The sequence below is a fragment of the Ascidia mentula genome, chromosome 8 (assembly GCF_947561715.1).
Source record: "Ascidia mentula chromosome 8, kaAscMent1.1, whole genome shotgun sequence".
Lineage (NCBI taxonomy): Eukaryota > Metazoa > Chordata > Ascidiacea > Phlebobranchia > Ascidiidae > Ascidia > Ascidia mentula.
Window position 1 is genome coordinate 17941437 of NC_138573.1, and position 26342 is coordinate 17967778.

A 26342-nucleotide genomic window follows, 5' to 3' on the forward strand; every position below is an offset into this window, starting at 1 on the left:
CTTCCTCAAACCAACAGTGAGAATGATTTCGAATGTGTGACTCCACAGTGTTACGACACGCAAAGCATAATAAAATGAGTTGCGTCCAAACTTCACCAATCTTATTCCTGCCAACTAAAGTGATCAGCATCATAAAGTACTAACATGGAAGTGAAGCGGATCAAAGTAAGACTGACACAAGGATAGCAAACAATTATGCGTCCTTGAAGGCTCCTAACACTGCCCATCATATAAATGCAATTCCCATACCGTTTCTAATACAAACCAACTTCACACACACCTGTCGCTATATCCCATGACTGTATAGACCAGCCCTAGCCATCTTTGTAGGGAGTCGTCAATAAAACGAGCAAATAACGCCAGCAGAGCTATATAATGTATTGTACAATCGACATGGATAACATGCTGAAATTCGCAATTGATTTGTCATTTATAGCGCTCAGTTATAGCGAATGAACGCGAGTCGTGAACGCGTATGAACAACTCAGTTACTGATGCTGGGGCGAAAGTGGTTTGCTAGCGGAGATCGACAAGTTGCCCCGTGTCACTCGGCAAACTTTCGTTTTTGTTGTTGACACAACTTTACTTTCTTTTGGCTTTGGTTTTGGGGCCGTGTCAGGTCCCGTGTGCGACTGAGTTGGAAAAAGGGGATGCCCATATGTTACCGTTCGTATTGGAAGGTTGTTCAAACAAACCGGATTGTCTGGTTTTTATGTTTCAATGAATTTGCCATTTTAATCAATAGGTTTGAAGTGTAATACACATTTCGTCAGATGTGCACTTGGTCATACTTCGGTAACAAACGAATGTAATCAAGCTAACGATTGTCAAGGGTTCAGACGTATTGGAATTGTAAAGTACCTGACTTTGTGTTTTCCGACTCGTTCAAAACTAATGATGGATTTTAGCAAAACATGTTGTTACAAAACAATGTTGCATGTTCGTAACCTATTCGGTCAAATAACTGTCGTAATCTTATTTTTGTTTTCGCAATCTTTTTGTTGATAAAGTTTGCTTTCGTTTCGAGTTTACAACCTAGTTTGCTTAGGTGCTTTTTGTCAGCAGTGAATCCTCAGAAGTGTATATATCACAAAGACAGGTTTTTGCCTGCAAATAGATGTTAGTTATGGCGTGCTGTTATGGTTATATGGGGTTGCCAGGACATCGGGGGACATGGTATGTTAGATAGTAGTTACCTTTCAGCCGATTTCATTGTTTTAATCAAATACAACTCCATTTTTAGTTTCACAAACCGCCCCAAAGATCCTTTTTGGGGGTTAAGCTTTTCTTTTTTGGCACTCTCTTGGTTCTTTCCAGTTTGTCAATAAACTGCTTAAAGGCATATGATGGATGAGTGGACGAACTTTCCTGCTATAGAAGGCAGAGCTGGAATCGGACCGAGAAACAATCAGTTTCACTTTCCTGTTTTCGTAGGGCCAGACACAGGCTGACAATAACAGGTCACCATACACGCTGGATAAGGACAATTTAAATATACTTTCAGCATACGGTCTGGCAGACTGCTACTCAATTACACATATTTGACGTGAAATAATTTAAATATTGCATTGTGTTAGAGTGCACGACAGTAAAAGTTGAACTGCTTTTCGGATTTTCCATGTATTAACCAATACTGACGAATGTGTATAAACACGTACAGGTTATAGCTTGTGTAATAAACGTTAGTTATTTACGTACATTGCTTTTGTTTACATTATTTTATAGATTGCGATTACCACACAACGCCAATATGCCTCGACTTGGTGTATTTAAGATTCGCCCCAGATGTACCATATATTACAAAGCATTACAATTATAAATCTACATGACAACAAAACAAGCATTCCTGCATCGGGCGAAAGTACACATTGTACACTATGACTGCAATGTTCCTTGCTCGCTAAAAACCTTTTACATTCTACGAATCAATCCGGGTCTTATCAAAACTTTAAACCGTTTTATCAGCAACCGCGCCAACGACACTCTGTAAATAGTCATAAGCTTTCCTTATCGAAGTCTTCTGATTCGTTGGAGTCCCAAATCTCTGGATAATGTAGCCACTGCTTAAGTTTCCATGAGTAAATCATAAACTAATCTACTGAAACAGCTTTCTTGCTCTCTCTATTTCGATTTAGCGAGAGAACAAGATGTTGCAAGTTATTCGATCGACTTCCAGGCACTACCTCTGAACAGAGCGCGAACGCCCAGGATGTTTTCAGCAAACGTTCAACCATTTGTTGTTCAAGTGACGTCACACTGTCGTAAACATAATCACACCTCGAAAAGTCCCTGGTAACGTTCACCCAAAGTGTCGATTTAAACATTAACATATTCCGACCTTTGCAGCATTGTCAAGTGACGGCAACGAAAACTCAACAAACATCAATTGACAGGTAATCTAAACATGTGTCAGTAAAGTGCTTTTCTGTTCAAACACCAAAAAAGACAAGCCATAAATATACTATTATGTTTCTAATCTCCGGTACGGGCCTATGCTTTGCTACTCTTTCCTCTACAAAACATCAGCACTGAACATATTGCGCTGTCTGAATGTCTAACACAAATCAGTCGGGCTACGCGACCTGCACTCTGATAGAAAACCTACACTAACTAAGACACATCAAAGCACGTTTATGGTCTTCACATGCCTAGCCGAGCAGTTGGGGTTTGCATTACAGCAACAAGCAAGCCAGCGTCAGAGAAATGACGTAACAAGAGCGGGGCGCTTGCCGTTTCCTTCCTGCAAGCACTCGACCGTGACATCCACGTGACCACAACAGTGGCTTTTTGCTTTCGTCAAAGGATGAACCGAGTCATGCTGAGACTGTTTGGATAAACGCCCTTCCCTGTTCCCTGCTACTGAAATTAGACTCATTCTCATTGTGACATGTGTTCTGAAAGTCTAAAATTAAATTACGTCCCGAAAGCTACTGCGCGTTTATTACTACCAGCAGATGCTTTCTAAAAACGTCATTCATTAGCGTGGCATTGTTAGGCAGTTACAGCTTGTGGTATACTTATGCACGACAACAGTTTTGGGTCTGCTTGAAAATGTACCGGTACTTTTAATAAAAAAAAAGTTTTAAGCAAACAAAACGACTGAAAAGTTTCTCAATGACTTTTCCGCGACAATAGAATCTTGCTTTGGTTAAACAACCTTTTTGGGTAATTTGTACTGAAAGTAAGCGCTCCAAGTCTGCTAAACAAGCTAATTCTTCAAACTCCACTCCCACTCTCCAAACTCCAGTGTTTAAAATCCCTTGGGAACAAGCTGCACAAAACGCTAAACTTTAAAAAGAAACAAGCTGGTGGCGTGATGATTTCTACCCCTTTAACTCGAATACCCGCCGTTTCGTATTTGCGTCATTTTCTTAAAATCTGGCTAAACGTGATTGTAGAGAATAACGGGATTTATCCAATCTTGTGGAAATGTCATCATGCCCTGGTTCGCAGCCGACACCAGCGACGATTGTTGCCAAAAACCGACCCAGGATAAAAAAATAATAAAGCATTGTTGCAAATTGTTGTGTAATTTATTTAAACCTTTATGGTAATTTATTTTGAAAAATAGGCATTTGAAAAAATAGTCTACATTTTTGACACCAACGATTTTTAGGGTTGAAAGTAAAAAAATTCTCACCGAAACGACTGAATTTGCAGGAAAAACAACATCGTGTTTACGTATACCCACTGGGAGAGATTTCTTAATGAAGTAAATCAATTTGCTATAAATTTAAGTTTCTTGTGACTATTTGTCAAACACCAGAATAAGAATTCTTACCGGAAGGCAAACCGTCAAGGATTCTTTTGTCGGACCCACGTTCCGGAACGTTTTCGGCTTACTTTCAGCCCTGCAGCTTAATTAACGTTATTGTCCTATTTTATCCGCGTTTGTGACTGGGACTAGGTTGTCCGCAGCACTGCAAGACCAGGAAAATACTACTCCACCGGTTCACAAAGTTTTTTCCAAACTTGATCCACATGTAAGCTTATGTAGAATAAAATCTGAACGAATTTTAATGGTTAGGTGTAAACAAGGCAACTACCGGCCAATGACATTCAGCATAGAAATAACATTTCATAATTTTTTTAAGATTTATCTTGCCGGGAAGTCGCAACTCGGACAGAACGGCGTGAGTAGATTTTAATAGATGTCGATTAAATTGTTTTCGCAAAGATTCATTTAATACAGTATTTGTATGTTAACCAATTACAGTTCTTTCTCCATGAAATTACTCATGCACAACAGGCTTAATCCTATTGTCCTGGACTTAGTGTCATATTGTAGTTACCGCTTTTTCCCATTTTGTCAGTTCCGTGAATTGTGAAAGTTGTCAAAGACTTCAGTTTAATCTCAAGAGCAGGCTGTAGTCTGAAAGTGAAAGTAAAAAGCGTTTCATTGATTGACGTATTATGTTGTAGCAAATAGGCCCGTACAAGGAGAACCGCAGGCTAGTTCCAAAACACGCCTTGGCGCAAAATTAGTCGGTTCCCTTTAAATATAATGAGACCCAATCTGTAAACTGTTCAGTTTACACTCTGGGTCCACTTTATTAAAAGTGTTATTTCTTATGCCTGAATGCATTGAACTAACTACAATGGACAACAATACAAAATCACCCGATTTATCTTCTAGGGTAAGTAAATATTAATAAGTTTGACAATAAGTTATCAAAATGTAACTCATTTCATTGTCTGCTATATTTTACCCAATGTGATTAAAAGTATCATCCATTTTTGTAATGATGTGATTTTAAAAGTAATGAATCATATTGTCTGTAATGAGTCAGTAGTCTCCTTACATATAATACCTTGCCTTGTCTGGTATTAGTCATTTCCACATATTGTGTGGGTTTGTGTTATGGGAACGTAATTCCCTTGTTAGCCAAGACTGATGCAGTTTAAAAAGTATATTTAACTTGTAGGCTGATGCTTTGGTGGAATCAACGTTGATGTCAAAGACAGAAGGAGTGCCGCTCTATCCTGGAGAAGTGGTTAGTGTTGCTCTTCTCAAGGATGTTACGTACCTTTGCCCTTATTTGGGGGCTCTTACTGGACGCTTGGTTGTGACAAACTACAAACTGTATTTCTATCAGGGCACAACAGAACAGGTTTGTTATTTTTTCTTTCTGAGTGATAGAAAGTGGTGAAACTGTGTTGTTTGTTGGATTGTATTTTCTACTTGAAATGGAACATCCGAAAAATTGTAGCACTAACAACTGTTTGTTTAAATTCATTTTAAAATTTACCATTAAATTTGATTAAAAAACTTACTTGTGTGTTTTGCAAAATGGGATAAAACACAACCATGGAATGAATAGGCAGATATTAGCAAGTCTTTTATTTTTTAGTATGCACACTGTATTGTCGAAGTACCTTTGTGTACAATCAGTCGTATCGAAAAAGTTGGCGGAGTCACCACGTCGTCCAGACACCCTGACGGCCGTAACCCATATGGTCTGGAAATATTTTGCAAAGATATTAGAGTGCTGCGTTTTGTTATGAGGCAAGAGAATCGACAAAGGAAAACAATTCATGACAAACTTCAGGATCTGTCCTTCCCCGCAAGCAACAAATTGGTAAATTAACGACCGACAGTTGAAACCTAATATCTGTTGTAAAACATAAACATGTCGTAACCATAAAAATTATCTTATTATTGCAGCCATTTTTCTCCTGTTTGTTTAAAGAAGAGTATGATGAAAACAAAAATGGTTGGGAAATTTACAGTGCTAAGAAAGAATATCAAAGACTGGGAATGCCAATTGAGGGCTGGAGATATACAAAGTTGAACAACAAATATGAGCTCTGTGATACTTACCCTTCATGGGTAAGATTTTTACTAAATTGTAGTTTTCGACAAACCAAATTTTTTGGATTTACATTTCTGTATGTGATTCTTTATCACATGACACAACTCTTGTTTTTACATTAGGAACAGTATTGTATGCTGCTAAATCGTTTGTAGATGTATTAGAAAAAAATTTTTGCCTTTTTTTTTGCTTGTGACCCAAATTATCAATGTTCTTTTCCCAGCTTGTGGTTCCTGCTGCAGCCAGTGACGATGACCTCAAGCAAGTTGCACAGTTTCGAAGTAGAGGAAGAATTCCTGTGTTGTCGTGGGTACACCCAGAAAGTCAGGTAAGCGCTTGTTTATCCACGAACTGCCTGTGGCAAATACTGCTATGAGTGTGAAATATGTCTTCACACTTAGTTGCTGTTTGCTTTGTGTTTGTTTCAATTTGTTCTTGTCAATTTTTGTTTCTTTGTCTACATTAGGTTTGTGCTTTCACACATTTCATTAAAGCTGTTTCTATGTCCAATTGTTTTTGAAATTTGCCATGTTTACCCTACTAAATATACATTTCTAAAAGAGTTAAGATTGTTTGTAAAAATATCCTGCATTCAAGCGATTAGTTGTTATGTTTTTTTGTTTGGCTGTTGTACCAAACGCATTTCATCATAAATGTAGTTAATGTGCTTGGTAGAAGTTTGAAATATCTCTGCATGCAATGTGGCAGGTCCTAATGATTTACATCCTCTCCATGTAATATGTTGGGCAATTTGTTGTTTTCAATGCATAATCTTTACCAAAATGCTAAAGCTGACCTATCCTGCAGTGCAGGAAACATTGACAAATTTGATTTATTAAAGATGTCCCGGCAATAACCCATGTTAATAACATGATGTCATCTTCAGTTTTTTTGCGCCGCAGCAAAATTGTTGTGTGAATCTATGCAACATGACAAGAATGACAAACAGCTAAACATATTTAGGCAACAATTACACGCTGCTCCCAGCCCCAGGTTGGACTTGGACAGAAAAAGAATCGAGATGATGAACGTTACATTCAACTTATTCTTGACGCCAATCCCCATGCACACAAACTTCTGATATTCGATGCCCGGCCTCAGGCAAATGCTGTCGCCAATGTTGTAAGTTTCTTGTTTCAATGTTGTTATTGTAGGAAATAATAAAGACCTTATCAGTTTGTTAATATAATTTAACATGAGAATGTTCATAGAATTGATTTAAAACTGTAAAGTAAGAATTATATAATCAACAGTGAGCCATGCATTATTTTTAGTTCAACATTTTTAGATTTCACAATTTTTTGGCATTATGGTGCAGTTATTCCAAGGAAAGAAATTTGTTGTACGCTTGCCAGTATCCCAGTTTGCTACAAAAAGGAATTAAATTTTCTGTGCTTTACAAACCAATTCAACCACTCTTTAACTAATGTACATCAACATAGATTATAACTGTAACTAATGAATCTAGGAAATCCTGAACAAAACAAGCTATTGGTCATCCTGTAAAAGCTTAATCCTGTAGTTTTAATTAATTTCCTTTCATATATTAACTAAAAGCCTAAAAGGTCAACACAGTGTATAGTGTGACTACATGTAAGTTGTAACCTTAATCACTAATAGAAGTTTAAACTATTTAGTTAAACAGCATGATAGAATGTACTGAAACACTTGTCAATTAATCTAGTTCTGATAGTCAGTTATTTTATATTAATTCTACTACAGGTAATTACATATTAGGAGCTCAAACGCGCAAAAAAATCCAACTACATGATGTTAAACCAGTCATGTGACTCATCTTTTGTGGTCAAAACATGCATTGTGATGTGGACATTTTATTTAGTCTTTCACTTTTGGCTCTGTTTTGACTTGGAGTTTTTACAGACAAGGAACTGACACAAAGTTTCGTTGTTGAACCAAAGCACAAACCCCTTTTTTGCATTATAAACCATTTAACGTTATCATTTTATTCGAGGTTTCAATTTTTTTCTATTGTGATAAACTGTATGGATTAATATGTTAACAATCACTTCTTTTTGCTAACTGCTCAACTTACATTACTGTCCATACCAATGACTAGAAAAACTTGATCAAATTTGGAGAGGTGTAACTGTTACCAGATGGTCAAAACCATACATATCATCACTAAGTAAAGGGGGTTTCTGTATTCATACTATGTATGCTTTGAAGGTTTTTTTTTATCAATGTTCATTATTTGATGTCCAGGCTAGGGGTGGAGGATATGAAAAGTCTGACGTCTACACAAGCTCCGAACTCTTCTTCTGTGACATCCACAACATCCACGTGATGCGAGAGTCGCTGAGAAAACTTCAAGATGCATGTCTTCTTGCACATCCAAACGACGACAAACATTGGCTGTCGAACCTGGAGCAAACGCAGTGGCTCCATCACACAAAGGTTAGGAGTTTGTTGTTGACTTAAACTGTAACCAATAACATGTTGTTGTTTGTTTTAGGTTCTCTCCACAAAAATAACTCATGAATAATGTTAAGAATAATATTTTTGTGGTAGTATTCAACTCTTGAAACACTCTTTCGTTGATTTTTTATTGTAGAATTTTACACCTTTACTATTTGGTTAGCCCCCTAAATTAAACATTTTCACACAAAATATTTTATTATTACAGAATTTTTTCATTGATTTAATCAAATGTGTTTGGCATCGGTGGTCAAATGACAAACAGACAAATTATCCAAATTCCAAACCTTAATTAATGTTTTACAAGTTTAACAAATATGTGATTACTTGTGTGTGATCATTTGTAATTGTTTAAAACAAGAGGTTTTAAATTAATTTTATCTGTGTATTTTTTAGACCATTCTTGCAGCAGCCACAAGGATTGCTGATCGGATTGAGAGCGGGAAAGCCTCAGTACTTGTTCATTGCAGTGATGGTTGGGATCGAACCGCTCAACTCACATCACTTGCAATGATAATGCTGGATTCCTATTACAGAACAATGGAGGGTTTTATGGTGAATAATTTACAACAACTTTGATTAAGTTAAAAAATTATTGCTTGTACCTGGGCAAATTCCCCAAATCCATTCCTTTAAATGAAAAGTCTGTATAATTTTAAGAATTTAAGCACTTTGTTTCGGTTCAACTGTGGTTGTATTATTTCACACATTTTAAACTGTTTTGGTTTAAACACAACAAAAATATATATGTGTTAATTGTGTATTTTTCAAGGTTCTGATTGAAAAAGAATGGCTTAGTTTTGGTCATAAATTTGCACAAAGAATTGGCCAAGGAGACAAGAACCATTCAGATTCTGAACGTTCTCCAGTGTTTCTCCAGTTCATCGATTGTGTGTGGCAAATTACGCAACAGGTATATTCCAGTCCTGAATTAAACCAATTTAAGAATAAGTCGTGACAACCAACAGCAAAACACATGACCCAATCCAACGTTATTTCCCTAATGGCAACGCTTCCTGTTGTTCGTGCTTCACTTTGGAAACATTGAATTTATATTTGCTTTGCGCAAATTTCAGTCATGGTGGTTTGGCTTCAAAACTAATTCTCCAAACACGCAATAACATCAAAATATGTCTAAAGAGAAGACCTTTGCTTGCTTCATCATATTTTATTGTAATATTTCCAGTTCCCAACTGCATTTGAGTTCAACGAGCAATTTTTGATTTTGATTCTTGACCATCTTTATTCCTGTTTATACGGAACCTTTCTTTACAATTCAGAGCGTGAAAGAAAGAAGGAGGTATTTTATTTTGTGCTTGTAAAATGTTATTGTGTTTCTTTCAATATACAACAACAAAATATTTAGTCCGCACTTTTATATTTTTATGCATACCATGTTCTTACGATATATTTTTTAATAACAGCACTTAAATTGTATATACCCTTTTGTTAACAGTGCATACATTAAACGCACAAAAGTTTTTCATAAAGGATTATCAATATGCTAAAAAAAATATGTAAAGTTATTTAAGTTAAAAATTCCAACAACATCAATTCCAAGTGTTTTCTTAAAGGACCTCAAGAAGAAAACAAAATCCCTGTGGTCGTTGGTCTTGTCCCTGAGAGATGATTATCTCAATGCACTTTATGTTTCCGCCTACCAAAATCATGTACTGTTGCCGATAGCAGCTGTCAGGCATCTCGACTTTTGGGCTGGTTACTATGCAAGATGGAACCCAAAGATGAAGCAACAGGTAAATTTGTAGCTTCTGAATCACTTTTATGGTTGCTGTGTTTCATGGCATTAAAAGTATATCCAGAATCAGTTAAACATTCTTTGCTACATGGTATTATTACTGGGAGCTGCACACATGGTGTACACACTGTTTTGGCCTCTAAAGTCTCATCAGTGTAGCTGTTGACTGTGGCACTGTACTAGCTTTAATTAGCAGGCACACAGATTTCCACTTTGCGTAACCTTTAACGTCGATCTAGTGGGTACCAAACAACAAAGAAAAACCACCGTGGAGTGCACTATGACCAAACAACTGCTTATCCGATAGTCAATCCTATCTGCAGCTCTTAATAATTATTATGGCTTTTTTGCACATATGTACTTATTATTTTGCCTAATTTACCAGATCTTTTCTCTATTCAAGACTGATTTCTTCTACAAGACAAAATATTTGCATCTCATTGCTTTTTTTGATATTTTTATGCATTTGCACAGGAGCCAATACAAGAGCGCCACAAGGAGCTCCTCAAAATCAGGGATCACCTCCGCAAAAAGGTGGAAGAGTTGGAAAGACAACTGGCAGCAAAACAAAACACAACTTCCCCGACTCTTTCAATTCCACAAGATTCCGCCCCTCTCACTGTGTGAGATTTCACAGCCAGTTTTCCGATTTTATTTCCCTTCAGTATTGTGGTTGTGGACAAATGCCTGGTAATGTGCAGGTACCCCCCCATGAGGTTAAACGATTTTACATTAATTAATCTGTGTTGAAGTTAGAGGTTGATGTCAAAAATTACTTTTTGCTGTTCCGAATGTTTTCCTTGTAGTTACCATAACATTTAATTGTTATATGAATTTGTTGGCAATCCCTTTTCTTCTGTGTGTTTACTTAACCACCGACTCCCAACTAAAATTTTAACATATTTTATTTAACAGTTAAAAATGAGATCACTTTAAATACATTTTAAATACACTTAAATATCCTGCGTACTCTTGGTTAAGATTGTTTGTGACTTTCAAAAGGTTTAAGTTGAGCTTAGTAAACTGTCCTGCATTCAAGTGATTAGGTCTTTTTTTTGTTTTTGTTTTGCTGTTGTACCAAAACACATTTATTCAACATAAGTAGTTAATATGCTTGGTAGAAGTTTGTAATATCTCTACATGCAATATGGAGTGATTTAAACACACAAGCTGGCCTGATGATTTACATCCTTCTATGTGTAATGTGTTGTGCAATTTGTTGTTTCTTGTGCATAATCCTTACCTTGCCTGGTGAAAACAATTTTCATAATAAAATCTCCAGTCAAGATGTTAATTATAGACAAAAGCTGGATTTTTAATGGAGTTTTTTATAATTGTCCGGAAAACAGTAAATTGTGCACAGCTTGTACTCCCAACAGGTAAATTGCAAATAACAGAAAACAGACTTAATAATTCAAGGCTCTCCTGGCAAATAATTATTAGTTTGGTCTGTATTTCGTTTGTTGGGCAACATACCTTCATCGGGACAAGTGAGTAAAACGCAAACACAATGATAAAAAGTAACATGTGAAAAAAGCAAAAAGGGGCATAACTATTTGCCAAAAGAGCCTGGAATTGTTGAATATTTTGCCTGGTCGCGTTAGCAACAAATTATTTAGAGAGTAGTCTTGTCAGGAGGTATTCATGATATTTTTTCATAATTAAATAAGCAGTTAGTACATAAACAAATCAAAGAAAATGATCCTGATCAAATATTGACCACATGGAGGTCCTGTCGTTTACTAAAAAAAAATACAATTTAAATAAGTGAAAGTCATAAAATTTTAAAAGGCATAAGTGCACAACTGCACCATGAAGTTTGGGAAACCACAACTAAACAGATCAATTAGAAACATGTTTAGACATTCTTCATCTGTCCTTTGTATGTTTTGAATGAAACACGTCAATGGTAGTAGCGTGGCATGGTCTTTGGTTCATGTCATGGTAGCCAATAGTAAACTTGTCTGCCCTTTTAAAGTAGTCCAATCCTCTACCAATCTTAACAATCCATCCATTGCTGAACCTAATTTCTCTATCATGAAGGCTGGGGGCATAATTCACATTGAGTTTAATCTTGTGCAGGAAAAGATTTCGGGCAATACATGTGATATTTTCCTGCTGGTTCTGACTGGAAGTGTTGGAATCTTCTGACGATGTTGTGAGGTGGATTGTCTGCAGGTTCTGACAGCTGCAGCAAAGTAGCTCACAGAACCTTAGAAAGTTGTTCACCTACAAAAAAAAATGGTTTTATATTGACCATGTTGTACATGTAGTCAGTTTGATCAGACAACTTGGTTTTTTAACTTTTAGTTTTGGGATGTAAAGCATTCGTTTGTGCAATAGACAAAATACATCACCAATACAGTTAACCGTTTTTAATACCTAACCACAGTTAACCCAAAAACAATTATTGGGCTGTTTTTTGTGGCATACAAAATCTATGAAATCTCTTTGTGCAAACAAATAGTATTATTCATCAAACTACCTAAATTCAAAATCTTTACCTGATGAAAACTTCGGATATACGCATCCTCCACCCAAACTTCTACAACAGTTTCATCCAAATAAGGTGAGAATATAGTTGAGTATCCATAACCTGTTGCATTGTCCTCAATTTTCATTTGCTCATGGTACTTTCCCTCTTGCTTTAGTTGTTCAACCTTGACCTTCACCCTCTCTGCTCTTGTCATGTATTCTTCAACTTTTTGCCTGTAGTGTTTCTTCTTATTTGGATCCTGGAGGGCTGGAAAAATAATTTGTTACCCATAATATAAGGTGGTGGCAGTCCATCAAAACCCTCATATTTTTGACACAACTTTTTAAGAAGCAACAACATCAATAACTAACATTTCTGGTTGTTTTGAAAAGTTCTCTACATTATTTTTGTTTTTTGTTATAAAAACGCTGCCATAATAATATAATACGAATTTACGCATTTACTTTTGTGGCATTCATTGCCTACATCTTTACCTTTCAGGACTTCCATTAAAATATTTATTCCCTCCTGATAGCACACAAGTGCTGTTTGGTATTTTGAGGTCTGTTCCATTTCAATTGCACGAGTTAGTATTTTGGCAGCGGACGCCTCCATCCCAGTTATTGCACTGTCGGCCATATTTTTCACATTCACAGTGTGTTTAAGATCACTCACGTAACTCACGTAACGTTAGAAATCTTCAAATCAACCGAGACAGGATTTGATTTCAAAACACTTCTGCAACGTAAAAGTACCAGGTAAACTCCCTGTGTCGAACATCCTACCTACGTTGATTGTAAAATAAATCTAATTTTCTCAAAAAACTCCAAATTGTCTGTTGTTTGAAACCAGTTTACGAATTTTTGCCTATTAGGAATGACAAAAAATTATGTAAGTGTAATGTTGTTGTCCAAAGAACACTGGAATAGAAATACACCAGAAGCAGAAGAACTGCATTAATTTTACTCTGCATGTACATGGTGCATCTTTGTCTGTTGTTGGTTACGACAACGATTTCTACAACCTTTGAAAATAATTTGTTCAACAGCTTCGACATTGGGCATATCCCTCACAACCTTCTATTGAGTAAGCTGTTTTAATATTTTAGAAACCAATAACACAACATATTGCAAGCTGCTGATTATATTTGTACAAAGACGCACACACGAATTAATTTACAGATGACGCGCCATCAATTTGATGACATGGTCGAAATGCCAGAAATAGTAAAAATGACCAAATTACAAGAATTATTTCATTCATAATTTGTCCATTTCAACACGGAATTATTTCATGCCAAGATTAAAAACGACCTAAAAGTTATCATACATGTTTCTGTTATCAGTATAGGTTAAAAATAAAATATTTTACACAGAAAAGAAACAATAGCATAAGATCGTGAAAGAAAAAAAGCGGTAGCCACCTTGAAAATTAAAAAGTACAAATAATACTGACGAAGAAGGCGTGAAGGTACAGAATTGAAAAGAAAAACGAAGAATATAGACACAATATAGTCATTTCATTGAGGTACATAGTCCATTCAGTACTGAAAAAGCTAGATCGAAAAAAGATCAGACTCAGCAATAAAAGCTGCCTAGCATAATGGACAAATTTGTTCAAAATTCCTTTTTGTAAGTTACCGGAAAATGATTCGATAGAATGTAACTTTTTTTGAGAAGCGTCTCAAAGCACACTACGAGACGATACGTATATGACTTTCAATGATGGTAATAATGTGAAAATACAGTAGGACAAGAAAAAGGGGGCAGAAGGCTACGTATTGCGGGCTGGTTTAGATTCGGCGAAGCCGATTGAAAGTGGTTTTGTGCAAAGGCGTGAACTTGGCTCACAAAAATGCCTTTTGGAAAGTTTAAGCTTTTGCTGTGTCAATAAGCAGCGCGGCACGAAGGGACTTGCGTACACGGGCACAGATTCACAGTTGTTCAAACCAGCCTATAAATAGGGGAATATGTACAGACACAATGCGACACAGTAAACTTACTCCCGCTCCCACACATATTGCCACCACGAAAAGGAACTTGACTAACATTGAGTAGAAGTTTGAGTGCAGTTACGGGCACAGATTATAGTTTTTAATTTAGGAAACCTTTTTCAAGAGGTTTTTGCAACTCGCGCAAACTTTGTTTAAGTTTTGTGATTTAAAAGTATTATAGCCACAGAGAACTACAAAAATCCGCCTTGGGAACTTCACAACTTTATTAACAATTTTCTTAACGGTTCAAAAATACAGTGGATGACCCCACGATCCCACGCCCGAAACTGCACGCCCAACTTCACATTTTCCCGCGCTTTCAACGTCAACTTATTCCACGTAAAAAGGCGTCTCAACCATTCCCCTATCTCTCGTCATTCATTTTCCAGCGGCTCGAGCCAACACACATACAGAGTCAAGTCATTTTATACAATTCATTCCTCCCGAAAGGTCATCAGTCGGGGAATCGTTGGCAAGCCTTCTTCCACCTACATGCCGTACACCACATGTCGCGATTCTCCATTCCGTAAACCTTTCGACACTTCTTCCCATCTCCACGGACTTTTCTGAGAAATAACAATGAAATGAAAGCAGGGGTGAACAACACAGGGAAGGTGAAACAAACCTGGCCCGCCTCCGGTTTAGAAATGGCCCGTAGGTCACATTTGTGCAGCTTTGGTGAACGGGAACGTCACACTTATTTTTACCACATAAAAAAACTGCTTTTTGACACGGGGCTTTTCAATACTGTGAAATTAACAATTTTTCCCAAAAACTTTTTCGTTCTTCAGTTACCTAGTTTACACGAGGTGCCCTATCCTAACTTTGCGATCACAGGTTAAAAGATAAAAATCTGCTTCAATGCTCGGTTTCATTTCTTACCTTCCGAGTGGAACTGATTTCGGAGAAAGTGGGAAAGGAAGTTTTGGAGATCCTTGTCTTATCTGCGTGTGGTGGTGGATCACAGGGGTCTTGGCTGTGTACTGCGATGACATGGAACCGTGGTAATACAGCTGTATTATTAAGGGGGTAGTTGGAAACACAATAAACATTCAGAATTTCGACAAAAAACATGTTCTTATTTGTCGGAAATGAGCTTTTTCGAAATTTCACGATAAAGTTTTCGCATTTAAGCTCAACTTATTTAAACTTAAATTGCATTCAAAAGGATAGAATATGTCCTACACAAAATAATGTACACAAAATTATGTTAAACGTGCAAAGCTATTCACATTCTCCACATACACGCACACCTCATAGCAAATTTACCGTGTTGCCAGAGTTGTGCCAAGAGAAAGCTTTGGTGCCGGGGATTGTGATTGGCTGGGCAGAGATTGGAGATTGGTAGGCGTGATCACTTAATATCGCAAAGGCAGGAACGGCCACTGGAGCAGTGGCGATAGTTTGGGGCTGATGACTTGACGAGGCAGGTGGGGCAGGAGACGAGGAAGTGAGAGGTGACCTCACCTTCTGTAAGATCCAACGTTCACATGTAGTTAAATGTGAGATATGACGTTTGGGGTTACTTATATGTCGTCTGTTGATTACACAGTATGCGAATGTGGTATTGAGTTATAGTAATAAAAAAGAGTCTGTTGATTGCCGTATATGTGTATCATGTCCAAAACAAAAGGTGGTTGTTATCGATTTTTATGTTGAAGCAAACTGTTGACAATGAATTCTCTTGGCCTTCTTCATTAAATGCATTGGACAAAAATCTGCTTTTAACGAAAGCAATCGAGTAATGACATTTATCCATAAATCACGTAATCCTTACCCGTGGTCTGTGCGTTGGAGAGAATGATAGACTTGATACAGGAATGGGTGAGCCCGGAAAAGGTAAATACGCACTGGGGGCAGACCCGTATGTGTGAGTGGAAGGGCTACTGCCCCCGGCTGGAGAAGGTACAGAGGAATCATCCTAAACAATACGGGTCAGAATAAAACTAGAATTTAAAGAATTAAAATTTAAGCGAGTGGAGACAATGAAATAGGATTTATGTGAGCTGCATAGAATTTAATTAGAATGAATTACACCGGTCAATTATACGGGTCAAAATTATTTGGGAGCATTTAACGTGAAATAAATTTAATTAAGGTTTTGAAAAGTGATTGGTGCGAGTTGGCTTGTGATGGTGATTCTCTATGATGAAGATCGAACTTCGAAACATTTACTCTCACTATAAAACCTATAGTTTAAGCCAGATAGGAAGTTTCCAACACTCCAAATAAAAACTTTTAAACGCAAACATTAAAAAATTAGTGATAAAAATAAATTGCCTCGACCCGTTTCATCTGATCTGATACACGAATGTACTTTAAATACCTAACACAAGATTAGATTTACCTTGTGGTAGGGAGCGGCGCGATGCAGGTGTCTGTGTAGTTTCGTGTCCATGTATCCTGGAGCCGAACTCCCACCGCCCAGATCGGGCGAGAAGGCCTGTTGTCTAGGTGGAGGAGTTGTAGTGATTTGTATGGGAACACTTCCGGCGTATTGCGGATGGATCAGAGTAGAAGGGAAATAGTAGGGAAATGGCAGACCTTGATGCAGAGCGAGAGGAATAGTAACAGGTGCTTGGACAGTGTGGTTGGTCTGGGGGATCTTGGTCGCTTCTTCTTCCATCGGAGTATGGGATGGAGATGGCGAGTGCTCTTCAACCTCCTCCTTGATGGTTTTGTGTTCCATGTGAAATTTATGGATGCTCAGGTCCTGGGGTTCGTCCGTCATCTCTTCGCTCTGGAGAAATATAAACGTAAAAAAGATCATCGCGGAATTCAAGTTAAATTACATTTTAAGCATATGTTGTATGTCAAGGGGGATCATGCCACTGCGCATGCAGCGTATACATTGTTAGTAGTTTTAATCTAATTATGGCTGAGAAAAATAACAACATCTAACAACCCCTCGTGAGACTTCAGAAACCGATTCTGATGTTTCGAAATTAGGATTAATGATTACTTGAATCCATTACCTCACTGGTATCCGGTTTCCCGGCTTTAGTTGGAGTCGTGCGCTCCATTAGAATTATCGCTGCGTCAGTTTCGATGAGGTCATCAGGCGAGGAAGGCTCCAGGGGCGTAGAGCTTGGTTCAGGTTTAAGTTTCGGACTATATTTATACCCCTGGGTGGAGGATTTTCCATGACCGTGTTGATGCTGGGGAGACGGATGTTGCTGCTCGTTGCTCCAGCTTCCAACACCGCTGCTCCCGAAACTCCGCGGACTCGAATCTGCGCGTGATACTTCATTATGACGTCATATAGGCGGTTGAAAAGTTCAGATTTGCTTTTGAGATGAAAGTTCGTCACAATGTGCGGATATTGCACAAAAGTTATGTAACGGGGCGAAGGGCAATATTTTAGTTGCATAACCAACTGTTTGTTAATGATTTTAGCTCAGCTGGCTATCCAGAAAACGAAATTGTTGTAAAAGCGTCAATACCTTTATTTGCATTGACGACAGGATTGTGAAAGACTGGACTGCACGATAGATTGCTGAGGACCATGGCTGCCATGAGCTCCGTCATTGTTGGTTCCTCCGAAGTCTTTCGGATGCGACTGAAAAAAATCAAAGATTTTTAAAATTTGCAGTTGCGTTTTGGTGGGAAAATAAGACGTAAATTCTGCTGACATGCAGCATATTTTAAACGAACAGCAAACACAATTTTTCAACAAGAGACCAACTATAGTTCGCCCAAAAATCGGAACTTACAGTACAAACTGAATAGATTATCGCTGATATGAAAGTTTAAACTGCGACATAACATATCAAAAACATCCCGTGCATTAGTTTGTCACATTGCGCCCATTGTGGCCAATAATAAGGGTTGTGTAGGTTGACGATGACAGGTAGGAATGTTGAAGCTAACTTTCCGTGACGAATTTGTAGCGCATAGGGGCTGATCCTGAACAAGTCAAATTAACCAGACAATTTCGAGAGTCGGATCGAATAAGAATGTGTTCTTTCGGTTGGGTTCGGGTCGAATCCCGTAAACAACCACCAATCTCACACGTGCCTCGCCCGACAAATCGACCCCTAACGAGTCGGCGCCCTCGGCTTTTGACGTCACGCCCGCCTACATAATGTGTCGCGTTTATTTGTGCGGGACAATTCGGACTACATCCGGAGCGCCAGAGTGGTTTTCCCGGAAACCAGGTGTTTTCTTAAGCCGAGTCCGAGATCGAGAATTGCCAGGTTTTTGTGCTTTAACGTTTGACCGAATTCTTTTGATTCTGTATATTCGTTCGCCAACATTCGTGACGTCCATTACCGTTTTCTGAGAAACGCCTTCCAGAGCGCAAGGTCCGCGATAGCTCATATATTGACTTACATATTATATTAAATAGATATACGCAAAAGCTGCACTGATGATATCTTATAGTTGGAAACTGTGGCCACATGTATGCAGCTTACACGTATTGAATATATTTGACACAATTAACGAGAAAAAATATTATAGAAACCGCATATTTTTTTTACTACAAACATTTGAAGCACATTAATCTTTGACAATTTCTAAACCGAAAAAAACGTTCAGCTTTTTCTTAGATAAAGTCATATTATAAAACCAGGCTGAAAGTTGTCAGAGATAGAAAAAGGGAAACTTATGCGGCCAACAATACTTTCCCACAGAAATATAAGTCAACTCTCACCTAGTTTTGTGTAGCGCTAATCTATTGAGAGAAATTCACATTACTTATAATGACACGGTGAGCATCAGCATAGGCAGCAATATTGGTAGTATTTGGTGCTGACTAACAAAATTGCAAATTAGTTCTCTGCATTCATGAAAAGGAAACAAATTTAAGCGGATTGATCGACATGGCAATCCACGTTAGTTATTCAACAATAGAACAAATTTACCCAGTTAAACACAAGAGGAAACCAAATGCGTTTCTAGGTCAAAGTTGCGACTCTTACGTAACAATTGACCTTGTCCGCTGTGTTATGTTGTCGTTCTGCTCACCGACTGCATTCCGGCAGCACCAGGGTTTTATGCAAATATTATTGTTTGTCAGTCGCTGTCACCCACTCGATGCCAAAAATACGCGCCTACTACGCTTGAGTTGGGCTAAAATAGACCGAAAGTGGGACCCAAAAGCTGGTAAACGTTGGTCGATTGACGTACAAGCATTCCACGGTAGCTATTCTGTATTTATCTGCACGTGCTCGCGATTGATTTGGAGCAAAACAATAACAAACGAATTTACTACGAGGAGTAATTTAGTTGCTTTGGCGCACGCGATATATTGGGTAATGGTTTGTTTATGGGGGAAAGCCAACATAACAAAACATGTGCCGTGGGGTTCTAATTTATAAAAGTCAAGAACTCATTCTCCTATTATGTGTATTAGTCGGTCGCGTTTATCATACCAGTTTATATAGCAGCCTCTTTCAAAGGGCACAAATCTTACGCACACATCTTTCTTTGAAACATCGATGTGCGATAATGACGTCACAAAGCGAGTTGTTCCGATATCTCGAAGATGTCGCCGATATTACGTCGGAGGCGTTCCGACACGCGACCGCGACACGGAAAACGTCTCTAGAGGTTTTTCGCGCGTTTTACGACCAGCAAAGAAAAATCTACTTTGTTCATCTGTGGCTGATTTGCACACAAACAGCTGGAAACGGCGAAATGTGCCAAAGATTCACGGAACTTTGCGCAAACACTTTCCACATTTTGCTAACATTATGTTTGTCATAAAGTTGCAAGTTAACAGAAATATAAACTTGTTTTATTGTGACGTAGACATGTTACTTTGCCTGTAGCAGATCTGTTAAAGTCGTTTCCCACCAAACTGAAAAGAAGCAAAGAGAGCAACCCGATACAATCTTTCCCTCTAGCGCCGGCAAAACACCCGCTTAGAAATGTCATACGATAGACCAAGTGACCTGACAGCATTCGAAGCAGGTGAAAGGCAGCGCAACAACGCCAGGTTACGCGGGGGAGTGAAAAAGAACAGCCGGCGTGACGTCACCACTCCGCCACTTGGTAATTTTCCTTCTTTGTTTGACCGGCGGGTGTGTTCGCTCGCGCGGTGTGGGCGTATCGATCACGTGACGGCAGCGTGACGCAGAGCAAGAGGCGCAACACGTGACCTGCTTTCGTGACGTTGGCGGCAAAACAGAGCGGCATGACTTTGCATAACGACCGCGGGAACCACAGGTGCCCAAGGGGACCAGTTGGGGTCCGGGGTTGGAATGTGTTTACTGGAAGAAGTTTCAAGTGGGGTTCGGGGGCGAGTTCTCGCTATTGTGTGAAATACACACGACCCAAGGTATGGATCTGTGTTTGTCCAACACAGAGTTCAACAACCGACTAAAACTGCCCGTTTTTACCCAAAGGTTTTACAATCTTTTTTCCTTAAAACCTGATAAAAATAAAGTTTATGAACAATTTAAAAAAAGCAGTGTTTCCATACAACGCGAAAACGTCACCCAAACTCCCGGGCATAGCTTGCGTGGAAAGTTCTGGCGTAGCAGAGGAATACACACCTAATGTTGGTAAACAACCTTGACATTTCCAGACCGGGGAGAGGCGGAGAAAAGAAGAGAGAGAAGAAACCAATCGATAGCAAGCGATATTGCATCATCCGGATGACGTTCGCACACGCGTTCCCCGTTTGTTTTTGTGCGCGCGCGGTTTCGCACAAACGAACGAATTCGGTTCGAGGGAGGTGGTGATATCGAGCCGGTGCGTGCGACGGGTAAGCCGGGTGCAACGACCGCTATTGTTTGGTGCGGTGTGTCGTGTATGTGTACGTGGAGGAGACTGGCAGACGCGAGGTAACCTAAACAGCGGGTTCAAATACCCGTTTCGGCGCGCAAAGTTGGCCTTGCTGCGATGGGCTTTAAACAACAAAAGACAACTAACAGTAAATTATTTTTATCACATAACAGTTTTTTCGTCGTTACTTTAAACAAAAATTTTAAGGCACCTATTAGTGTGAACCAAATATTGCACACCGACTTTCCTGTTTAAAGTGCACAGTAGTATTGGTACCCTGGGATTATCTGAGCGCAACTGAAAAGTTGTGCCGCAACTTACCGCTTTCGAGGGTACAACGTTGTGTGGTTTTGTCCACAAGTAAAAATGAACGGAAATAATTTTGTAATCTGGTTTAGAAACTTTGTAAAGTTTAAATGGTTTCACAAACGTTATTTCCCAACGTAGCTTAAGCATCACGCCACCATTGATCGCCCGTATTAGGTGTGGTAAGTGACCCATATTTCACTCCCTTACGATTCTGCACGCCACTGCGAAAACGTTGGACGCCCATTAGGAAAAGGCAGCTAATAACGTGATAACACTTGGACTTGAGGGTCTAATACCCCTGGATAAGTTTCCTTTGCACTAGAAAAGGTTACGGGGGGGTTCTAGGACGGCACACCTTCTTGGGAAAACCCAGGAATCGTGGAAATACCCTTTGGTTGGTCGTCAACAACCGTCGATTCCAAGCTACGATCAGTATCGCTGTTGAGGTTTTCCACAACATAATACGACCGAAACTGGGGCTCATGATGCTGAGAGATTTGATTCAAAGCGCTCTGCTAAATGCGTCCTGTTTTGTCGCCTTCAATCTATATGCCCTATACAATGACGTCAGAGAATTTGCAACAAAATGTCAGGGGTTTTTGGCTAAACCTGGTTTAAACTCGACTCTCCGCTAGGGCACATTTAATTTTAGCCTATACCATCCTCGCGAAGCGAATTTGTTATGATTGTTTGAGTGACGATCCCAGTCCCGCGCAACAGCTATAGCATTCGAAGCATGGCTAAAAATAGAAACCGCTGGCCCTCGCATCGTTCCCGTGACTGTTACCGAGATGCTTGCGCAACTGTGCGCATTGTGACGTCACACGGAAAACTGTTTTGTAACAACCGCAAAGCATCAAGCGCCCGCAATGACCTCCGCCCAGAATATTTACCAAGTAATCGGAGTGTTTCTGACCGCTGGTTTATCAAATGGAAAAACACAACTCAAAGCCGTGAGTACCGTGTCACTAAATGCAAATCAAGTCACGACGCCTCTACCAACGAAAAACATTGACGCGGTTGCGAACCTCTGACCAACCCCGAATTTCGCATTAAGATTCCTATTATAAACACGAATGACGTTTTGCCCTGAGCCGGTTGTCATCAATCAACCTCGCCAAACACTCCGGGAAAGTTGATACCAGGGCGTGTGGAAGGAGGGGCCGGGGTTTAAAGGTCATCGTGTTTTTCAAGAGTCAGCATAAAAATTAGCTGTAGTAAGACATTCTTGACCTAGATTTCAAAAGACTTTTCACAAACCTTCGCCACGCAAGCAAAAATCTGTCTTATTTGGGGACAGCATCGCCCGGCTTCGGGTTGTATGCAAATGAACAAAAAGTGCTTAAATACTAGGGTGCCGCTTACTTCGTTTTCGGAACTTCAATGCTGGCAGAGACCTGACGACCTTTGCAAGGACTTCCCTCTTCTGCCATTTTTCTGTAGTCCATGGGGCTGCTCTGCTGAAGCCGTTGGCTGCGTCTGTACATATTGTCGTTGATTAAAATGCTGCTTGTACAGTTATGCCGCGATTTCGCGCCAAAACATGGCGAAAATTTGCGGATTTCTTAAAAAATAGGCATTAACATGGGGAAAATGTTACAGATACCTTCTGTCCAGAAGGCGTATTTCGCTTGGATTTCTTGAAATTAAAAGTTTTTCCTCAGTATCACCGGGAATGCTCAGCAAAACTTCTTCTTTTTTGTAACTTTGAACGTAGCCTGCCACTTCACGTCCGTTGTACGTGGTGTAAACCTAAACAAAAGCACACGTTAGAAAAAAGACAGGTCACAACATTAAGAGTAGATGCTGTGGAGCATAGTTTTTCGTAAATTTTTACTCACTTTTTGAAACTGCTTTAACTTGACATCAGAGAGTTTTCCAAAATTGGATCCAATCATATCTCTTTCGCCGCATTCTGCGTGATTTCCATCATCAAATTTTAAGGAGTAGTTATATTTTCCACATTCAGTAATGTTAACAGACTGCAAACAAACAGAAAGGACATTTTACACTTTAGGAAGGGCAACTAGTAAAGTTAGTACATAAATATTTTTTATCGTTTATATCGTTTTGCATCTTTATGTGTACATTTAATGAAGGTTTGTAACGTCTCGGTGTTCAGTGAAGAAAAATGTCACTAAACCCAGCAACAACCAAAACATAATCGAATCCCCACGCCGGTAACAGATCTCTTTGTTGTCGAGCAGCGCATATCATCATGACGTAGTCGTCTACTGACAAGCGAACGCATACTCATGGGCCAGGACGACACTAAACCCGTAAACCGGCCGATGACGTATTTAACGGAGCACAGTCGACCGCATTTTGACGCATGGGCAATCTAACAAGCCTCAACTAACGATTATTTTGGTCGATTTAGGCCCGCGCGCGTCGGATTCTTAACATTTTTCGGCGTATCGCGCAGGAGATGATGAAAGACGATCTCGCTTATACGGCATACGCCCGAACATCTGATACTTCCATCTATAGGTACACGACCTCACAACCGTATTACGTCGACTATGCTGAAGTCGTGATTCATTAAATTGTCACATTTCCTTTACAGTTGCGGTTAAGGTTTCCCATAACCGTGGTCTTTAAACGTACGAAGTAGGAATCCTATGTTCTACCGATGAATAATAAATATTTCATTGATAATTTCGAATCATCAGGAGAAAAACAAGGAATATCGTCAAATAATGAAACCTTCCATACTAACTAACGTAAGTACTACATAAAGCGACGAGTGCAACCATTTCGGCTGGCTGTGGCTCGGCTGCCTAACTTAAATGCCAAAACAACGATGTCTTGCAAGGTATCTGCTGGTTTCGCCTGTGTGCCTTAAAAAAATGCAACATGCAACAATTTTCTGTCTCAAAACAACCCTTTCATAACCTGAAACCTTACGAAAACATGAACTTTCTGAGCCCGTTGTGAAACGCCTGCTTTCACGACCGAAACGATCACCAACTGCTGTGCAGGGCGTGAAAAAGAAAGAGCCAAAACAGACCAAGTCGCAATGGCGCGACACGAACCGGCGCAACTCCTTGTGCGCATGCGCAACGCACGCTGCACACACGTGCGCCAAAACAAACGGTGGAGTAGCGAGTACTGCTTGAGAGGTTGCGCAACGCTTTCGGTTCTGGATTTTTTTGTACAACAACCCGGCGAACGAAGGCGCAAAGAGAGGGAGGCTGGTCTGACGCCCAAGATCGTTTAGACATCCGGCCGGCGGGTTCATTTCGCGCCAGTGGCGAAACCATGTTTTGATGTGTGCCTGACTACAACACAGGCAACAAAACAACGGGTAAACCCATTTTTTTGCTGCTTTATTTGTTAATACAAAGAGGAAATCTAAAGCATTGTAAGGCGTAACGTTATGTTCCGATTCCACTAATTTATATGGTAGGATTGGCTACACTTGCAGCATGCCTAATTAAAACAGTCCTAATTGTTTGATAGATGATTCTTTTTTCAAAAATACATTTTCTCCTTTTTTTGTTTTTGCAGCTTCATGTAAGTTTTCATGCAGGCCTTTTTTGTATATATAGGGCAATATCAAAAATACTTTCACCAGCTTAAACAAATTATAGCCTTCATACTATGGTGATGATTCACAAACCAGGAATTCAAGTTCACATAGGTTCAAGTGTCTTACCTCTGGTAAACATTGCAACACACCCACCCCTTTAATACCAACAAAGTTTTTTCGTAAGATCAGATTTTGTGTTATTTGTTTTGTAAATGTAAATTTTCATAATAGTTTCACAACTTTCAAAATATATTTTATTCAGTGAATAACCAATACCAAACCCGTAACAACTTCAAAACACTATTCAATTCCAACAACTTGGGTGTTGGTTGCCAAAAGACATTGAACTCGACACCAATAATAACTATTTGGCTGAAATAAAATAATTTTGACAATCATGTCATGTAACATAAAAATATGGCAATAAAAAAAAACCATAATGCAGTCATTCATTTGGACTGTAAATTGTAGTTTGAAAAACCACATCAAAGCAATATCAAAAGTTTAAAAGTCATAACAGAAAAATTAATGAAGAATGTTAAAAAGCTTGGAACATTACAAACAGCTTCATAGTTTTTACAGATTTAGTTCTCAAAATACAAATCAATCCAGAAAAACAAAAAAACACCTGTAAAAATTTCGACCACATAATCTTTGCATAATTACAGATGTTGCTGACAATTTTCATAAACATAAATAATTATTTTTACCTGCACAGTTGCTGGTGCATAATATCCATCGGTAAAAACAGCAGCAACACGCGAGCCAATAGGAGATTTTTTCCCGTTTTTCTTTGACATTTTGACTCAGTATAATCCAAACATTAGCATAAATATTATCAAAAAACCTAATTTACAATTGCCTCAACATACTGTCACTGCAAATTAATATTTTGTCATGTTTTCAACGGTTTTAAATTATTTTGAGAGAAATTTTCCTGTCCATTATCTCATCTTTATCACCAACATAATGGCACAGGCATTAATCAGAAAGCCTTTTCAAAATAGTAGTAAAAAGTGTACAATGTAGACACGTTGTTTTACTTTTAAGCAACTGAGGTGTGAGACCAGCATGAGTATGAGTTAAATCATGCCTCAATACTCGGCAAACTGTTGTGGGCTTCTCCTGCGTTGAAAAGGCAAAACGTAAACAAACTTGTTTTCCTCGATCTTGCTCAGCCAATATTGCACATATGCTCGTTACAGCTAAGCTAAACACAATACACACATAACTCATCATTTCCTTTAACTAATTAATGAAAAAAAGGTAAATAATTCCTGGCAAAGAGGAACTGA

The 26342-nt window shown here is 38.9% G+C and overlaps 3 protein-coding genes across 4 annotated transcripts; 1 reads left to right on the forward strand and 2 right to left on the reverse strand.

The window, feature by feature from the left end:
* Positions 1-4342: 4342 nt before the first annotated feature.
* On the forward strand, positions 4343-11306 carry LOC145911652 (phosphatidylinositol-3,5-bisphosphate 3-phosphatase MTMR2-like). Its single transcript, XM_082999059.1, has 12 exons — positions 4343-4637; positions 4926-5111; positions 5352-5579; positions 5666-5830; positions 6037-6141; positions 6777-6935; positions 8037-8228; positions 8646-8804; positions 9022-9162; positions 9436-9549; positions 9824-10003; positions 10480-11306. The coding sequence occupies exons 1-12, from the start codon at positions 4572-4574 to the stop codon at positions 10630-10632; spliced, it is 1848 nt and encodes a 615-aa protein (XP_082855185.1). The 5' UTR covers positions 4343-4571; the 3' UTR covers positions 10633-11306.
* A 75-nt stretch (positions 11307-11381) lies between these two features.
* LOC145911654 (MIT domain-containing protein 1-like) lies at positions 11382-13120 on the reverse strand. Its single transcript, XM_082999061.1, has 3 exons — positions 12976-13120; positions 12510-12748; positions 11382-12234 (listed from the first exon to the last, which is right to left on the reverse strand). The coding sequence occupies exons 1-3, from the start codon at positions 13118-13120 to the stop codon at positions 11875-11877; spliced, it is 744 nt and encodes a 247-aa protein (XP_082855187.1). The 3' UTR covers positions 11382-11874.
* A 488-nt stretch (positions 13121-13608) lies between these two features.
* LOC145910757 (zinc finger protein 395-like) lies at positions 13609-25920 on the reverse strand. 2 transcript variants are annotated; one of them, XM_082997960.1, is made up of 11 exons: positions 25758-25920; positions 23357-23497; positions 23122-23267; positions 22881-22994; positions 17918-18033; positions 17450-17706; positions 16822-17214; positions 16252-16395; positions 15744-15944; positions 15357-15457; positions 13609-15040 (listed from the first exon to the last, which is right to left on the reverse strand). In XM_082997960.1, the coding sequence occupies exons 1-11, from the start codon at positions 25845-25847 to the stop codon at positions 14929-14931; spliced, it is 1815 nt and encodes a 604-aa protein (XP_082854086.1). In that variant the 5' UTR covers positions 25848-25920; the 3' UTR covers positions 13609-14928. The 2 variants fall into 2 exon arrangements, with proteins under 2 accessions (XP_082854086.1, XP_082854085.1); XM_082997959.1 differs by having other exon boundaries at positions 15357-15487.
* Between the last annotated feature and the right edge of the window lie 422 nt (positions 25921-26342).

Bases quoted from the DNA above. Each gene is read 5' to 3' on its own strand.
- LOC145911652 (XM_082999059.1), top strand. From the start codon at position 4,572: ATGCCTGAATGCATTGAACTAACTACAATGGACAACAATACAAAATCA. The intron at 5,580-5,665 runs GTAAATTAACGA...TTATTATTGCAG, and splicing joins TCCCCGCAAGCAACAAATTG to CCATTTTTCTCCTGTTTGTT. The intron at 6,936-8,036 runs GTAAGTTTCTTG...TTTGATGTCCAG, and splicing joins CAAATGCTGTCGCCAATGTT to GCTAGGGGTGGAGGATATGA.
- LOC145911654 (XM_082999061.1), bottom strand. From the start codon at position 13,120: ATGGCCGACAGTGCAATAACTGGGATGGAGGCGTCCGCTGCCAAAATA. The intron at 12,749-12,975 runs GTAAAGATGTAG...TTATTTTTCCAG, and splicing joins TTTAATGGAAGTCCTGAAAG to CCCTCCAGGATCCAAATAAG. The intron at 12,235-12,509 runs GTAAAGATTTTG...TTTTTTTTGTAG, and splicing joins ATATCCGAAGTTTTCATCAG to GTGAACAACTTTCTAAGGTT.
- LOC145910757 (XM_082997959.1), bottom strand. From the start codon at position 25,847: ATGTCAAAGAAAAACGGGAAAAAATCTCCTATTGGCTCGCGTGTTGCT. The intron at 17,215-17,449 runs GTAATGGATTCA...ATATTTCTCCAG, and splicing joins GGAAACCGGATACCAGTGAG to AGCGAAGAGATGACGGACGA. The intron at 15,945-16,251 runs GTAAGGATTACG...TGGATCTTACAG, and splicing joins CTCCAACGCACAGACCACGG to AAGGTGAGGTCACCTCTCAC.